The following is an 18,761-nucleotide window of genomic DNA, read 5'->3' on the forward strand; positions in this document are numbered from 1 at the left end:
CGTTGTCCTGTTGGAAGGGTTAACTTCATCCTGCTACAAGCTTGGCACACCTGCATTTGGGAAGTTTCTCCCATTCTTCTCTGCAGATCCTCACAAGCTCTGTCAGGTTGGATCGGGAGAGTTGCTGCACAGCTATTTTCAGGTCTCTCCAGAGATGTTCGATCGGGTTCAAGTCCGGGCTATGGCTGGGCCTCTCAAGGACATTCAAAGACTTGACCCGAAGCCACTTCTGCGTTGTCTCGGCTGTGTGCATAGAGTCGTTGTCCTGTTGGAAGGTGAACCTTCGCCCCAGTCTGAGGTCCTGATCGCTCTGTAGCAGGTTTTCATCAAAGATCTCTCTGTAYTTTGCTCCGTTCATCTTTCCCTTGAACCTGACTAGTCTCCCAGTCCCTGACGCTGAAAAAMWYCCCMMMRSMWKRWKSYKSCMMCMMYWWKSYTYMMCMWWRGGRWKGKKSCMRGSYTYCYWMMRRMSKKRMSSYTKGSMWTYMRGSKRAAWWRKTYMAWYYTKGKTTYMWYMRRMMMRRWWAWYYTKKYYYYYMWKGKYYKRRRRKYCYTTTAGGTGCCTTTTGGTAAACTCCAAGAGGGCTGTAATGTGCCTTTTACTGAAGAGTGGCTTCCGTCCGGCCACTCTATAATAAAGGCCTGATTGGAGAAGTGCTGCAGAGATGGTTGTCCTTCTGGAAGGTTCTCACATCTCCACCGAGGAACTCTGGAGCTCTGTCAGAGTGACCATCGGGTTCTTGGTCACCCCCCTGACCAAGGCCCTTCTTCCCCGTTTACTCAGTTTGGCCGGGCGGTCAGCTCTAGGAAGAGTCTTGGTGGTTCCAAACTTTTTCCATTTAAGAATAATGGAGGCCCCTGTGTTCTTGGGGACCTTCAATGCTGCAGAAATGTTTTGATACCCTTCCCCAGATCTGTGCCTCGACACAATCCTGTCTCGGAGCTCTACGGGCAGTTCTTTCGACCTCATGGCTTGKTTTTTGCTCTGACATGCACTGTCAACTGTGGGACCTTATATAGACARGTGTGTGCCATTCCAAATCATGTTCAATCAATTAAATTTACCACAGGTGGACTCCAATCAAGTTGTAGAAACATCTCAAGGACGATCAATGGAAACAGGACRCATCTGAGCTCAATTTCGAGTCTCATAGCAAAGGGTCTGAATAATTTCATAAATAAGGTATTTMTGTTTCTCATTTTTATACATTGTCATTAGTGGATATTGTGTGTAGATTTATGAGCAAAAAAATTGTGAAATCAATTACAGAATAAGGATGTAATATAACAAAATGTGGCAAAAGTCAAGGGGTCTGAATACTTTCCGAACGTACAGTTGAAGTCGGAAGTTTACATACACCTTAGCCAAATACATTTAAACTCAGTTTTTCACAATTCCTGACATTTAATCCTAGTAAAGGTTCCCTGTCTTAGGTCAGTTAGGATCAGCACTTTATTTTAAGAATGTGAAATGTCAGAATAATAGTAGAGAGAATGATTTCTTTCAGCTTTTATTTCTTTCATCACATTACCAGTGAATCAGAAGTTTACATACACTCAATTACTATTTTGGTAGTATTGCCTTTCAATTGTTTAACTTGGGTCAAACGCTTCGGGTAGCCTTCCACAAGCTTCCCACAATAAGTTGGGTGAATTTTGGCCCATTCCTCCTGACAGAGCTGTGTAATGAGTCAAGGTTTGTAGGCCTCCCTGCTCGCACACGCTTTTTCAGTTCTGCCCACACATTTTTCTATGGATTGAGGTCAGGGCTATGTGATGGCCACTCCAATACCTTGACTTTGTTGTCCTTAAGCCATTTTGTCACAACTTTGGAAGTATGCTTGGGGTCATTGTCCATTTGGAAGACCCATTTGCGACCAAGCTTTAAATTCCTGACTGATGTCTTGAGATGTTGCTTCAATATAATCCACATAATTTTCCTACCACATGATGCCATCTATTTTGTGACGTGCACCAATCCCTCCTGGAGCAAAGCACCCCACAACATGATGCTGCCACCCCTGTGCTTCACAGTTTGGATGGTGTTCTTCGGCTTGCAAGCCTCCCCCTTTTTTCACCAAACATAACGATGGTCATTATGGCCAAACAGTTTCTATTTTGTTTCATCAGACCATAGGACATTTTCTCCAAAAAGTATGATCTTTGTCCCCATGTGCAGTTGCAATCCGTAGTCTGTCTTTTTTATGGCGGTTTTGGAGAGGTGGCTTCTTCCTTGCTGAGCGGCTTTCAGATTATGTCGATATAGGACTCGTTTAACTGTGGATATAGATACTTTTGTACCTGTTTCCTCCAGAATCTTCACAAGGTCCTTTGCTGTTGTTCTGGGATTGATTTGCACTTTTCACACCAAAGTACGTTCATCTCTAGGAGACAGACACGTCTCCTTCCTGAGCGGTATGACGGCTGCGTGGTCCCATGGTGTTTATACTTGCGTACTTATTGTTTGTACAGATGAACGTGGTACCTTCAGGCGTTTGGAAATTGCTCCCAAGGATGAACCAGACTTGTGTAGGTCTACATCTTTTTCTGAGGTCTTGGCTGATTTCTTTTGATTTTCCCATGATGTCAAGCAAAGAGGCACTGAGTTTGAATGTAGCCTTGAAATACATCCACAGGTACACCCCAATTGACTCAAATGATGTCAATTAGCCTATCAGAAGCTTCTGAAGCCATCACATCATTTTCTGGAATTTCCAAGCTGTTTAAAGGCACAGTCAACTTAGTGTATGTAAACTTCTGACCCACTGTAATAGTGATACAGTGAATTAGAAGTGAAATAATCTGTCAGTAAACAATTGTTGGAAAAATTACTTGTGTCATGCACAAAGTAGATGTCCTAACCGACTTGCCAAAATATAGTTAGTTAACAAGACATTTGTGGAGTGGTTGAAAAATGAGTTTTTATGACTCAAACCTAAGTGTATTTAAAACTTCCGACTTCAACTATATACACACTCTAATCGCCTAGTCTCAGTCCCAGTCTCCAGAAGAAAAGAGTGCTCTGGGTGACTCCCCCGGCCCCTGGCCACCTGCAGCAGCATCCGCCCCCCCCCCCCAGCTGTACCAGACCAAGACAGCTAGCACACCCTGTCAAACATACACTCCAACAAGGAAACGCTGAACTCCTCAGAACCTTTTGAAACATTTTTGCTCAACACCGTTTCCCCAGGAGTATCCTTAATTCAGAAATGAAAATAATTCAAAGTTTGTCTACTGTACTGTCTTTTCCAGACACAGGTCGTATGCTGGGTGTTTCAGAGAGAGTAACAGAGACTCAGCAGAGTGTCTTCCAACTAACACAAACATTGCTGTGAAATACCTATCAGAAATGCAGAATGTCTTGTTTATTGGACTTACAGACTTGGAGGAGTCCTTGTCAACCTTGGCCTCTGTCTCCCATAGGTGATGGCCATCTACAGAAGGGAGAGTAGAACAGAGAGGGTAAGCATGTGGGGAAATTATATGTGACAAATGTACCAGTATTCAGATTTGCAAAAATTAGTAACTACCGAAACTAGCTAGACTAATTCATGTAAATGTTGACATCATAAGCCATGATGTTGTGAATGATTTCATTATTAGCTCTGTCTGACATCAGTGGTCTATTAAAAAGCTCCAACAGAACCAAGGCTATCACCAACATCAGTTGAGTCTGCCGATGAACTCATATCCTCAGTCTCATTCTTGGCTAAACCACTCGGGCCAAGGGGGGCGTTCTGATGCACCTCTGAGACCCGAGTCATAGTCCATACCAAAGGGATCTCTGACGTCTTTGGTCGATGAGAGAAACCCTGAATTCATTCCTTTGTGGAATCCCAAACTGCATGACCAATTGTGACTTGTGGGCTTGTTAATGAGGTTATAAAATGGGGATTCCGATAACCAATGGGCTGTGAATGACTGGAAAGTGAAGCCTTGGCATTAAGTTTCTCTCCCCAACCCACCGTTTTAAATAGCTCATATTCAAATATCGGTGCTTTAGTCATGGTCATTAAAGTATTATTAAATGTTTTACTTGTTTTATATTCTGTTAATGAAACTTCTTTTAACACTCAACTTGTCGTAAACAAATAGTCTTTCCCATCAGGCAATAAAATAGTGCATCACAGCTGTTGGAAACACGGGTCCTAAAAAAGGTCCTATTTTGCTATTCTTCTATGAGACATCAACATAAAGTCATTTTCACACAGTTTATAAGAAACAGTGTAACCACTGCACTATTTTCTCTTACGCCAATGACTCGTTAACAAAGCCTGAAATAGAAATGAAATCACATAAAAAATGTCCTTAAACTTTCTAAGAAGTGCCTTTGTAACAATTCTGGTCATGTACTATATTTTAAAAAATAAAGAAAACTGGATGGAATATGGGGAAAAACGCACCAAATTCTTTTCTAATCTTCAACATAGAATTGCTACCAAAAATAATTTACTGAAACTTGTTACAAATGACGGAGTCACCCATGATTCACCAAATTATATTTTGAAAGAGGAAGCAAAGTACTTTAAGCATATGTTTTCGTTTCAGTCTCTTCATTCTAACCAAAGCTAATTGTATGGATTTTTTCCTATTAATAATGTAAAATTAACAGCCGTACAGAAAGACTCATGTGAAGGTGAAATTACAGAGGAGAAACTTCTTGATGCAATTAAAGCCTTTAAGTCCAGGAAAACTCCAGGGCTGGATGGCTTACCAGTTGAGGTATACCAAACTTGTATGTTTGGTATACCGTCTGGTATACCGAGGACCGTTATTAGCATGTTTTAACCACTCCTATGTAAATGGTTGATTATCCGACACTCAATAAGAAGGTCTGATTTCATTATTACTGAAACAGGATACAAGTGGGAAATGTAAAGATCTAGTCCATAAAAACAATTGGAGGCCCCTTACACTTCAGTGTTGTGATACAAAAATACTTGTTTTTTACATGGATAATACATTGGAGATAATATAAGGCAAGTACWGGAAACAATAGAATACTATGAAAAATCTGGGAAACAAGGCCTGCTATTCATAGCTGACTTTGAAAAGGCTTTTGATAAAATACGACTGGAGTTTATATATAAATGCCTGGAACATTTCAATTTTGGAGAATCTCTTATAAAATGGGTTAAAATCATGTATACTTAACCCTAGGTGTAAAATAGTAAAGAATGGCTACTTCTCAGAAAGTTTTAAACGGTCAAGAGGCGTAAAACAAGGTTGTCCACTATCGGCATATCTATTTATTATGGCCATCGAAATGTTAGCTATTAAAATTAGATCCAACAATAATATCAAGTGATTAGAAATCTAGGGCTTTCAAACAAAGGTTTCATTGTACGCTGATGATTCATGTTTCTTTAAATCCACAACTTGGATCCCTCCACAGCCTCATAGAGTATCTAGATAATTTTTCTAACCTCTCTGGATTACAAGCAAATTATGATAAGTGTACTATATAATGTATTGGATCACCCACACGTAGCACTCGCTCCAGCAGGTATATTTCACTGGTCACCCCCAAAGCCAACTCCTCCTTTGGCTGCCTTTCCTTCCAGTTCTCTTCTGCCAATGACTGGAACAAATTGCAAAAATCACTGAAGCTGGAGACTCATATCTCCCTCACTAACTTTAAGCATCAGCTGTCAGAGCAGCTTACAGATCATTGCACCTGTATGTAGCCCATTCTGTAAATAGCCCACCCAATCTACCTCATCCCCATATTGTTATTTATTTATTTTGCTCCATTGCACCCCAGTATCTCTACTTGCACATTTATCTTCTGCACATCTATCACTCCAGTATTTAATTGCTAAATTGTAATTATTTTGCCACTATGGCCTATTTATTACCTTACCTCCCTAATCTTACTTCATTTGCACACACTGTATATAGACCTTTTCTATTGTGTTATTGACTGTACGTTTGTTTATTCCATGTGTAACTCTGTGTTGTTTGTGTCGCACTGCTTTGCTTTATCTTGGCCAGGTCGCAGTTGTAAATGAGAACTTGTTCTCAACTGGCCTACCTGGTTAAATAAAGGTGAAATAAAAAAATCACAAAAAATAGAACTTTTACATTACCGTGTAGTGTACCAATAAAATGGTCTGATGGTGATGTGGATATACTCGGTATAAATATCCAGAAATAAATAAATGATCTCACTCCAATACATTTTTATAGAACGTTAGCGAAAATAGATAAGATCTTGATACCATGGAAAGGAAAACACCTGCCTATTTGTGGAAAAATCTCCCTGATTGTCACGAACGTCGTAGTGAGGAGACCAAAGTGCAGCGTGAAGACATATTTTTAATACAAGACGACTAAACACGAAGAACACTAAACAAACTAACGTGACTGCTATAAACAAAGCGTGCATACATGCAACTTCACATAGACAATAACCCACAAACCAAACTGGAAAATGGCAACCTAAATAGGATCCCCAATCAGAGACAACGATAAACAGCTGCCTCTGATTGGGAACCAATCTAGGCCACCATAGACCTACATAATGCCTAGACTACACACACACACACCTAGACATACCAAAACCCTAGACAAGACAAAAACACACATACCACCCTCGTCACACCCTGACCTAACCAAAATAATAAAGAAAACAAAGAATACTAAGGTCAGGGCGTGACACTGATAAACTCTTTAGTCATATCCCAGTTKACCTATTTGCTTATGGTCTTGCCTACACCTAGCAAACCATTTTTTTAATGATATGAGAAAAAAATATTACATTTTATTTGGAACAGCTAGCCAAACAAAATTAAACGGACCTATTTATATAATGAATATGAATTCGGAGGGCAGAAATTGTTAAATATTACATCATTAGACCTCTTACTAAAGGCTTCAGTCATACAAAAGTTATACTTACATCCAAACTGGTTCTCTAGCAAATTAGTAAAAATGTCTCACCCAATGTTCAAGTTTTCCCTTTATTCAGATTACAACCTCTCACTTTCAGTTATTTGAAAAGGAAATAATCTCCCAAATAGCGCTATTTTAAAACAAGCAATAATAATTTGGTTGCAATTTCAATTTAATCCACCAGAAATAACAACAAATAGTGGTTAAACTCAAATATATGAATTGATTAAAAAAACAATATTTTACATTTTTTTTAAAGGTATAATCTTCACAAATTATATCATAAACAGGACTTGTGGAGTTATGTCACACATGCAGCTAACAAAAACATATGGAAATGTCTGCTCTACCCAAAATTACAACCAACTACAGTGGTTCCTCCTTTAAAAGTTGCGTCATACTGCGGCACACCTTGCGGGCTGCCTCAGCATTCTGTGGCAGGTCATTTAATTGTCAGCCATTTTTTWGTTGTGATGTCTTCACTATTATTCTACAATGTAGAGTAAAATAAAGAAAAATCCTGGAATGAGCAGGTGTGTCCAAACTTTTGACTGGTACTTTCTTAATTAATTAGAATAATATTATGCTGTTTCTATTCCATGAAAAACTAAAAACCCTCTGGGTTTCTGTTAGGATGGAACAGAAAATATGGCGCTGTACAACGTGATGGTCGGCAGTACAGTACTGGGCTATTTAGCTAAAGAATCCCTGTGTCGTGCGGACGGGAGACYGGGATTCAATCCCCCGATGGGGAGGAAGTAGTAGGCTGTCCTTGTAAATAAGAATTTGTTCTTAACTGGCTTGCCTAGTTAAATAAAGGTTACACTAAGAGCATAACATTTCTACACCCTAATTGTATAATTGTAGTCTAATCAATACCCAAACGGAGATTCAGTGAAAATAAAAATCTCATTGATTTATCAAGATCAGTCCCCATGCTTGTCTCAGAAACCAAAAGCCCCTTTATGGGTCTCCCGGTGGCGGCCAGCACGGGTATCGAACCTACATCTGTAGCAAGGCATTTTGCACTGTGGGAGCCCCATCCACAAAGTATCAAAATATAGAGAGGTGTTGGTAAAGGTATATTGTCCTGCTAATAGCCCGTAATGGGATATTATAATACTGTACCTGGTGTCCAGGTCAGGATAACCAAAACATTTCTTTATTAAAAAGACTATCAGAAAGAATGTTGGTACTTATTTCTTTTGATCCAAAACCATGAATGAGTGAGTCACTCAGCTTTATGTAGGTGCCATGACTGTGCCATCAACTTGATAATATATAACGATATTTTGGAGGTTATTTCGTTAAAAAAAGTGAGCGATTGTAATCTGAATGAAGGCCAAAATAATATTTGTAAAGGCCAAAACATTTATTTCTGTTTTTAGAGGGAGAGAAACGCTGGGCCAATTGTGCGCCGCCCTATGGGACTCCCAATCACGGTCAGATGTGACACATAATAATAATACTTTTTGTTGTATTATTTGTTTTGTCTTTTCTGGTGGATTAAACTGAAACTGCAACCAATCACGGCCGGTTGTGACACAGCCAACCTAACTAAGAAATACATTTGACGATAGAATTCTCCCCCTTCCCTGCTTCTAGGCAAGTCTATTGTTCAACTACCTGCTAATAACCATAATGGCGCTGTACAATGTGACCGTGTGTGTTTGAAAGAGTATTTTCCAGTTAAGCAACAATTTGTTTACCTTCATTAGACAACTTTTTTCCAATATTTCTGTAATTCAATTATATTTATTCCCATACTAATTCGCTATGGATCCATAACTAAATAAACATTGGCATTTTGAAAGAGTATTTTTATCATCATTTTATTAACGAAAGCATAAAGATGCCATTATTAGTTACATTGTTTTAGTTTGAACGTGCAGACTGGCACTAAGAACAGCGGGAACGTTTCCCTAGTCAGCGCCATTATTAGTGCAATGCCCCTTAAGGTGTTGCTCTGTGCTACCCAGTGTGGCGGGGTGGGGGTCTACCTCCCTCCCCCTTCGTCCTCCTCCCTTCCCCATGGGCTAGGTCCGTCTTCTGTGCGTCCCATCCCATGCCGTCCCATCCCATGCTCTGCGTCCCATCCCATGCCCCCGTGCCCTCGTGYCTTGAAYCTCTTGAACCGCTTTCAGTGRATACAACTGGAGAACTGCAAGGCAATCCCATTGTGCGCCACTCGGGAGCCATGACCAATATGACCAATATACTGTAAATATTGATATATATATAATAGATTTTTTTTGTGTTTATAATGTGTATATTTATGTTGTATCATACAGTGCACATTTGAAAAAGAGACCTACTGTAGGTCGCAATATGCATTACCTGTTCAAATAAAGGTTAAAAAAAAATGTCAGAGGGGAAAGACAGTGTTCGTGGTTTGCAGTAACACTTTGTTGTTGTAATGTTGTAAACGCGCGTGGTTTTCCCATTAAGGATTACAACTCCACAGATAGAAACCCTCTTGATTATGTCTATATTATGACAGATGTTATTTTGAAGGCTGTCTGGTCTTATAAAGTGAGACAGAGGTAAACACAGACACAGGCAATGGAGCAGACAGCCCATTGCAGATAGGGCATCCTTGGTTTGGGTCTGCTTAGGCTGTGATGTGGCAGAGACTGAAGCTGGCACTGACTGATAGCTCCCAATGCCTCCCATTATGTCTGGAGACTAGAGGCAGGAGGGGCCCTCTCCACGTCCACCTCCACTCTCTCCCTCTCTCTCCCACTCTGGGAACCACTCCAAAAGGGAAACCTTAGATGGCTACGCAAAAAGTAAACATGTTTTTCTGATCTCCCCTCTCATTTCCTATCTCCCTTTTTTTCAATTTTGTGATACCCAATTAGTAATTAGTCTTGTACCATCACTGTAACTCCCTTACGGACTCGGGCAAGGTGAAGGTCGAGAGTCATGCATCCTCCAAAACACAACCCTGCCAAGCCACATTGCTTCTGACACACTGCTCGCTTAGCCCGGAAGCCAGCCGCACCAATGTGTCGGAGGAAACACCGTCCAACTGGCAACCGAAGTCAGCTTACAGGCGACTGGGAGTCAGCTTGCAGGCGCCCGGCCCGCCACAGGAGTCGATAGAGCGCGGTGGGACAAGGAAATCCCGGCCGGCCAAACCCACCCCTAACCCGGACGACACTGAGCCAATTGTGCGCCACCTCATGGGTCTCCCGGACCGCTGCACCACTCGGGATGCCCTCGTCTCCCCTTTTCTTATCTCTCTCTCTCTACTGTATAATACTTTTTTTAATGCAGAAGCAAAACCTTTAATTGAGCAATTTGTTGTTGCCCCTCTACCTGAAAAAGTGTCTATAGGCATGTCATGCGTGGAATACCTTTTACCTTTACTTTGATGGTGAGAGGTGTTGTGCAGAGTGTACTGGGGAACTGATAACCACAGAATGTTCCATTGGGCCTGAGCAACATCTGCACAATGCCTCTCACCATCAAAACCCTTGGGAACAGTGCCAACCAGACCACTCCCTCACCTCAACAAACCCTGACCTACAGGAGTAATGACCTTTCATAAGGCAGACATAACACAGGTTAGCCAATAGACACAACACTGGTGGTGTACTACACTCTTATGGCAGCCAGCGTGGATTTGAATGAAGTAGTATACAATACAGCTATTTGTCATGCAGAGTTTATAAATGGAATCAAACAGCTCCTTGTGCTCTTTAATTGGAGTGGGGTGGAGTAAACCCTAGTGCCCGAAGCCAAACAGCAGGGTGGCGTATACCCAAAACCCTCATAACGTACAGTAAATATAAACACATGCGCTACCCAGGCCCATGTGGCATGGTGAAAGAGAACCCTTGTCCTGGTTCTGATGACTGTAACTTCTTCCTTCCAGTGCTACCCCCAGAACACGTGGATTGTGGGTATTGCATGCAAGCATGCTGTCGCAGGGAAGGGCGTTAATTGAGGCAAGCCAGCTCTTCAAACTGCTTCAATCAATTGCAGCTGGAGGGGATACTATATTTGCTGTAGTGAGGTTCACTACTCAATACAGCACACTGTCTGTCTTCTACATTACAATATAATCACTTTACACTCTATGCCACCATCAATTCATAAAAAAATATGTCTCTTGTTTTCCTCAAATATGAACTGTACGCTGTAATTTCTAAAAACATAAACTCCCTGTTTATGTGCATATAATTGATTTGTTTATGAAAACAGAAATTGTTCTCTGAAATGTCGAGGCCGGCCAAACCGCTGAACGGTTTCAAAGTGGAAGGCATTGTTCTGAGAATGCAATTAATTAAATCCAGAAGCACTGACCAGATAAGTAACACAGAGCACCCCTCCCACTGAGTGTAGGCTAATGTTCGCTGCTCTGGCCCCCCAATGGTGGAACAAACTCCCTCACGACGCCAGGACAGCGGAGTCAACCACCACCTTCCGGAGACACCTGAAACCCCACCTCTTTAAGGAATACCTAGGATAGGATAAAGTAATCCTTCTCACCCCCCCCTTAAATGATTTAGATGCACTATTGTAAAGTGGCTGTTCCACTGGATGTCATAAGGTGAATGCACCAATTTGTAAGTCGCTCTGGATAAGAGCGTCTGCTAAATGACTTAAATGTAAATGTAAATGTAATCATTACTCTGAGGAAGACGGATGGTTATGCCACGTTTACTCCCGCTCCCCCTCTCCGGCGCTCGACGTCGCCAGTTGTCTCATCATTACGCACATCTGCCACCATCATTACGTGCACCTGCGCCTCATGACACTCACCTAGACTCCATCACCTTCCTGATTACCTAGCCTATATCTGTCACTCCCCTGGTTTCTTTCCTCAGGTGTTATTGACTCGGTTTCTGTTTCATGTCTGTACGTTTTTCGTGTTTCTTGTTTTGCACTATGTTCTATTTATTATTACATTTTCACTCCCTGTACTTGCTCCCCGACTCCCGATTATTAGCGTACACGTTACAGAATAACGCCCCACCAAGGGGAAGCAACCGGGATATATTTTTTTACTGGTGATGCTGGTCCAAGTGCCACTGAAGAAGCAACCAGGGATGCCTCAGCTGGCTCGACAGGTTCTCAAGCCTCGGTTGGCTCGTCAGGCTCCCCATGCCTCAGCCGGCTCGTCAGGCTCGTCAGGTTTCCTCGCTTCAGCTGGCTCTACAGGTTCTCGTGCCTCAGCAGAAGCGACCGGCCCGCTCCTGGTCCTCGGGACCATCCCTCTGGTCGGCGTCGTCTGGCGGCTAGAGCCACGTGTCAGGGAGGGGGTACTGTCACGTTTACTACCGCTCCCCCTCCCCAGAGCTCGACGTCTCCAGTTGTCTCATCATTACGCACACCTGCCACCATCGTTACGGACACCTGCACCTTACGGACACCTGCACCTCATGACACTCACCTGGACTCCACCCCCTTCCTGATTACCTCTCCTATATCTGTCACTCCCCTCATTATTGACTCTGTTTCATGTCTGTGTGTTTCTTGTTTTGTACTATGTTCTATTTATTATTACATTTGCACCCCCTGTACTTGCTTTCCGACTCCTGGTTATTAGCGTACACGTTACAGGTTAGCTATAATTTCCTCAGGTAATTCCAGACACCATTTGGTAAGGTTCTTACAGTTTGATAATCCTCACAGAATTCTATTTGGAGGTCCTTGATCATACTGTAGACATAGACGGCACCTCTGGCCAAGAACAACCATGCCTGTATGGGTCTGTTGCTGTTCCAGGGCAGGTCTGTAAAGTACCTGGTTAGACTGACTGTCCTCATTGGCTCTGACTCACAGGGAGACGGTGAATTTTGTGTCACAAAGTAGTCAGTCGATTCAGGCAGGGGGAAACTGGTGAAACTGAAGGACAGTGGGTCTCTGACTGACACAGTGAGTGTTTCTCCATGGTTGCTCCAGCCTGCCTGCAGTAGACCAGGCAGCCATCCAGTCAGCCAGGCCCAGATGTGAAAGCATTCTTTTTATGAGCGACTTTCTCACCATGTCTGACTTTTCTGCTAAGAGGATTCCCTCACAGCTTCTTTGCTCTCAGCCATAACTCGCGGTTGCTAGGAAATGCTGTGCAGACATAGACACACGCCATGTAAATACTCGGTGGTGTGAACACAAGCACGCAACTTGACACACAACTCCACATGCTTTTAAAAAAAATATATATGATTTTGAAAAGGGTCATATTATTCTGCATTATTTATGGTCCTCGATAAAATGTCAGAAGTGCAAATGAGTCTGGTGACTATCCTTAATCTATCAATCTTGGCCTGGAGATGCAAATCAAATCAAAACAAAATCCATCTCTATTTTTAGACATTTACATAATGTTGTGTTTTGAGTCAACAAACTTCAGCCGCCAAAATCAATTTCAAAACAAATTCAGGGGCAAAACCTTGAGAAAGTGACTAAACGGTTAATAATTTCCCCAGGCGGTACTGAGGCTAATCAAAGAGCCCATCTCTGGGCAGGCTGAGGTTGGAAAGAAGCAATGTCAGATTGAGGCCGTTTCAGATTATAGCCTGACTTCTGGGAGCTCTGAGGGCTGTAGTGTAATTTCCTATAAGGCTCTCCATGCTCTACGCCAGTGCTATTCAAACTTTTTCAGTGGGAACCCCCATTTCTTGGGACCCCACCCCAAATCTAATGACACGATGTTAAAATCGGTAAATTGACATTTTTACATCAACAAATAACCTTCAACTAATTAATCTCTTATTAAAATGAAAAGAAACCAATAAATACATTTACTCAATAAAAGTGTATTTTTCAAATGATCTTTCTTGAAGATGTTTGTGTATTGTACCATACAATAAACATCGCCACCCCGACTTTGAATACTACTGATCTACACTGTAACCACGGGTCACAGTTAAAATGATGTTATCTTTGGTCCCTCTTACTGTGCTGAGACAGAGTGGGCAGGAGCTCCGAGGCAGGATTGTGTCTGCATAATGAGCTGCTGTTTTTATTATGGGGCTGGAGTGGTTCTGAGAAGCAGGTAAATGTCAGTGGGCCTATCTACAGGGACATTATTCCTTAATAAAACTCTAATGTTTGCAAAGGAAAAATAAATCTGGCAAATAATTTTCCTGACAATTAGTCTCAACAATATAAAAAAAGAGTTTCAGTCAATATTGGCTAGTTATTCTCTACAGTAGGAGCCTCAAAATTCTGGGTGTTGTTTATTGGAATATTCATATGATATTGGTAAAATGGGTAAACCCTCTGTGGCAGGATTTATGAGAAGGATCGTTAAACAGTTTTTAGACCTATGCCTTGGCATGGACAAAACAATAATAAAAACATTACAATTAAAACAATAAAAAAGAACAAGCACTACAATTTAATTGATTTGTATTGTATGAAGACAGGCAGCGGTAGAATAAGTACCCAATTGTCATACTTGAGTAAAAGTATTGATACCTTAATAGAAAGAAACTCAAGTAAAAGTGAATGTCAGCCAGTAAAATACTACTTGAGTATAAGTCTAAAAGTATTTGGTTTTAAAGTATCAAAAGTAAATGTAATTGCTCAAATAAGTATGAAAATGTGAAAGTAACCCAAAAATCTAAGCAAATCAAATGTAATTTGTCACATGCGCTGAATACAACCTTACAGTGAAATGCTTACTTACAAGCCCATAACCAACAATGCAGTTTTAAGAAAAATAAGTGTTAAGTAAAAAATAGATAAGTAAAAACAACAGATAATTAAAGAGCAGCAGTAAAATAACAGTAGCGAGGCTATATACAGGGGGCTACCGGTACAGAGTCAATGTGCGGGGGCACAGGTTAGTCGAGGTAATTTCAGTAATATGTACATGTAGGTAGAGTTAAAGTGACTATGCATAGATAATAAACAGCGAGTAGCAAAAGCGTAAAAGAGGTGGGGTGGGGGGGAATCAATGCAAATAGTCAGGGTAGGCATTTGATTAGCTGTTCAGGAGTCTTATGTCTTGGGGGTAGAAACTGTTAAGAAGCCTTTTGGACCTAGACTTGACGCTCCGGTACCGCTTGCCGTGCGGTAGCAGAGAGAACAGTCTGTGACTAGGGTGGCTGGAGTCTTTGACAATTTTAAGGGCCTTCCTCTGACACCGCCTGATATAGAGGAACTGGATGGCAGGAAGCTTGGCCCCAGTGATGTACTGGGCCGTACGCTCTACCCTCTGTAGTGCCTTACGGTCAGATGACGAGCAGTTGCTCTACCAGGCAGTGATGCAACCAGTCAGGATGCTCTCGATGGTGCAGCTGTATAACTTTTTGAGGATCTGAGGACCCATGCCAAATGTTTTCAGTCCTATCAGGGGGAATAGATTTTGTCGTGCCCTCTTCACGACGGTCTTGGTGTGTTTAGACCATAATAGGTTGTTGGTGATGTGGACACCAAGGAACTTGAAGCTCTCAACCTGCTCCACTACAGCCACGTCAATGAGAATGGGGGTGTGCTCGGTCCTCCTTTTCCTGTAGTCAACAATCATCTCCTTTTACTTGATCACGTTGAGGGAGAGGTTGTTATCCTGGCACCACACGGCAGGTCTCTGACCTCTTCCCTATAGGCTGTCTCATCGTTGTCGGTGATCAGGCCTACCACTATTGTGTTGTCTGCAAACTTAATGATGGTGTTGGAGTCGTGCCTGGCCATGCAGTCATGAGTGAACAGGGAGTACAGGAGGAGACTGAGCATGCACCCCTGAGGGGCCTCAGTGTTGGCAGATCAGCGTGGCAGATGTGTTGTTACCTACCGTTACCACATGGGTGCGGCCCAGGATCCAGTTGCAGAGGGAGGTCCAGTACCCAGTTGCACACAGCTTGATGGCGAGTTTGGAGGGTACTATGGTGTTAAATGCTGAGCTGTAGTCGATGAACAGTATTCTCACATAGGTATTCCTCTTGTCAAGATGGGATAGGGCAGTGTGCAGTGTGGTTGCGATTGCGTCGTCTGTGGACCTATTGGGGCGTTAAGCAAATTGGAGTGGGTCTAGGGTGTCAGGTAGGGTGGAGGTGATATGGTCCTTGACTCGTCTCTCCAAGCACTTCATGATGACGGAAGTGAGTGCTACGAGGCTCAGTTAACCTTAGCTTTCTTGGGAACAGGAACAGTGGGGGCCCTCTTGAAGCATGTGGGAACAGCAGACTGGGATAAGGATTGATTGAATATGTCCGTAAACACACCAGCCAGCTGGTCTGCGCATGCTCTGAGGACGCGGCTGGGAATGCCGTCTGGGCCTGCAGCCTTGCGAGGGTTAACACGTTTAAATGTTTTACTCACSTCGGCTGCAGTGAAGGAGAGTCCGAAGGTTTTGGTAGCGGGCCGTGTCAGTGGCACTGTATTGTCCTCAAAGCGGGCAAAAAGTGGTTTAGTCTGCCTGGGAGCAAGACATCCTGGTCCTCGACGGGGCTGGTTTTCTTTTTGTAATCCGTGATTGACTGTAGACCCTGCCACATACCTCTCGTGTCTGAGCCGTTGAATTGCGACTCTACTTTGTCTCTATACTGACGCTTAGCTTGTTTGATTGCCTTGCGGAGGGAATAGCTACACTGTTTGTATTCGGTCATGTTTCCGGTCACCTTGCCCTGATTAAAAGCAGTGGTTTGCGCTTTCAGTTTCGCGCGGATGCTGCCATCAATCCACGGTTTCTGGTTTGGGAACGTTATGCACTTGCTAATAAACTCGCTCACCGAATCAGCGTATTCGTCAATGTTGTTGTTTGACGCATTGCGGAACGTATCCCAGTCCATGTGATCGAAGCAATCTTGAAGCGTGGTATCAGATTGGTCGGACCAGCGTTGAACAGATCTGAGCGCGGGAGCTTCCTGTTTTAGTTTCTGTCTGTAGGCGGGGAGCAACAAAATGGAGTCGTGGTCAGCTTTTCCGAAAGGAGGGCGGGGGAGGGCCTTATATGTGTCGCGGAAGTTAGAATAACAATGATCCAGAGTTTTGACAGCCCTGGTAGCACAATTGATATGCTGATAGAATTTAGGGAGTCTTGTTTTCAGATTAGCCTTGTTAAAATCCCCAACTACAATGAATGCAGCCTCAGGATATGTGGTTTCCAGTTTACATAGAGTCAAATGAAGTTCGTTCAGGGCCATCGATGTGTCTGCTTGGGGGGGGATATATGCGGCTGTGATTATAATCGAGGAGAATTCTCTTGGTAGATAATGCGGTCGACATTTGATTGTGAGGAATTCTAAGTCAGGTAAACAGAAGGACTTGAGTTCCTGTATGTTGTTATGATTACATCACGTCTCGTTAATCATAAGGCATACCCCCCCGCCCCTCTTCTTACCAGAAAGATGCTTGTTTCTGTCGGCACGATGCGTGAAGAAACCAGCTGGCTGTAACGACTCCGATAGCGTTTCTCAAGTGAGCCATGTTTCCGTGAAGCAAAGAACGTTACAGTCTCTTATGTCTCTCTGGAATGCTACCCTTGCTCGGATTTTGCCTACCTTGTTGTCAAGAGACTGGACATTGGCGAGTAGTATGCTCGGGAGTGGTGCGCGATGTGCCCGTCTCCGGAGCCTGACCAGACGACCGCTTCACCTGCCCCTCGGCTGCCCCAACGACCGCATCGTTGTTTTGGTTCGCCGGCTGGGATCCGATCCCTTGTCCTGACTGTATGTAATAAAACCTAAGATTACCTGGGGTAACAATGTAAGAAATAACACGTAAAAAAACTAAATACTGCATAGTTTCCTAGGAACGCGAAGCGAGGCGGCCATCCCTGTCGGCGCCGGAGACCGGAGATTATCCAATGGATTGTACGTTGGCTAATAGGACTGATCGCAGAGGCAGATTACTCACTCGCCGTTGGATCCTTACAAGGCACCCCAACCTACGTCCCCGATATCTCTATCTATTTCTCATGCAAATCACAGTGATTTGGGCCTTGTCGGGTGTCTGAAGTAAATCCTCGTTAAAGAAAAAATCTTTGTCCAGGACGAGGTGAGTAATCACTGTCCTGATATCTAGAAGCTCTTTTCGGTCACAAGAGACAGTGGCAGAAACATTGTGTACAAAATAAGTTACAAATAACACGAAAAAACACACACAATAGCACAATTGGTTAGGAGACTGTAAAACGGCAGCCATCTCCTCCGGCGCCATTATAATCTTTTGGTTGTCATGGAAAATTGATGGAGTAAAAAGTACAATATTTTCTTTAGGAATGTAGTTAAGTAAAAGTAAAATTATAAAAATATAAATAGTAAAGTACAGATACCCCAAAAACGTCTTAAGTAGTACTTTACACCACTGGAGACAGGGCAACAGCAGAACTGAAGATTCACAGGGTATTCCACAGCACACAGTGTTAATGAATTGGGATATTGAGGCTGAAAGGGAGACTCAATGGAGGGAGGGAGGCAGAGGAGAGTGAGAAGGGGTGGAAGGCTGGCTTAAGGGTGTTTCCATGGTAGGATTGCCCAGGAATCCTAATTCTAGTGCCAGATGCAGGGAAACCCTCATCAAATACAAGGGAGCATCAACGCCAGCCCAGAGGCTGCACTAGGCCCTAAAGACAGTCTGCTAAACCTCAACAGATCTGAGGGAGCCACTGATCTTCTTCAAAATGACAAAAAACTATAAACCAAAAAGGGAGTTATGTAGAATTCTAGGCAAGGTAAATATTTTGAATCTCACATACATAAATCAATAGCAATCCCCTAGTTCCTAGCTAGAAGAGATTAGGAGAAATCAAGAGATGTAGAAAGAGATATAGCAAAGCTCTCACACAATCACTTCTTGTTTTGAAAAAAATCTCACACTGCTGTATTGTATAACAGTGGGGCTTGAGACCCCACCCAACCCACCTAGAATTCCTCTCCTCACAGGTGGAACAATGGCAACGGATTCCCCTC

At 42.8% G+C, this 18,761-nt stretch overlaps 1 protein-coding gene across 2 annotated transcripts in view; it reads right to left on the reverse strand.

Annotated features, from left to right (window-relative positions):
- The window catches only part of LOC111956111 (nuclear factor of activated T-cells, cytoplasmic 1-like), an 86,998-nt gene that overhangs the window by 49,002 nt on the left and 19,235 nt on the right, over positions 1–18,761 (reverse strand). For both annotated transcript variants that reach the window (XM_070436348.1, XM_070436349.1), the window contains exon 8: positions 3,379–3,434. In XM_070436348.1, coding sequence (XP_070292449.1) covers positions 3,379–3,434 — 56 coding nt within the window. The remainder of the gene's footprint in view (positions 1–3,378; positions 3,435–18,761) is intronic.

The sequence above is a fragment of the Salvelinus sp. IW2-2015 genome, linkage group LG31 (assembly GCF_002910315.2).
Source record: "Salvelinus sp. IW2-2015 linkage group LG31, ASM291031v2, whole genome shotgun sequence".
Lineage (NCBI taxonomy): Eukaryota > Metazoa > Chordata > Actinopteri > Salmoniformes > Salmonidae > Salvelinus > Salvelinus sp. IW2-2015.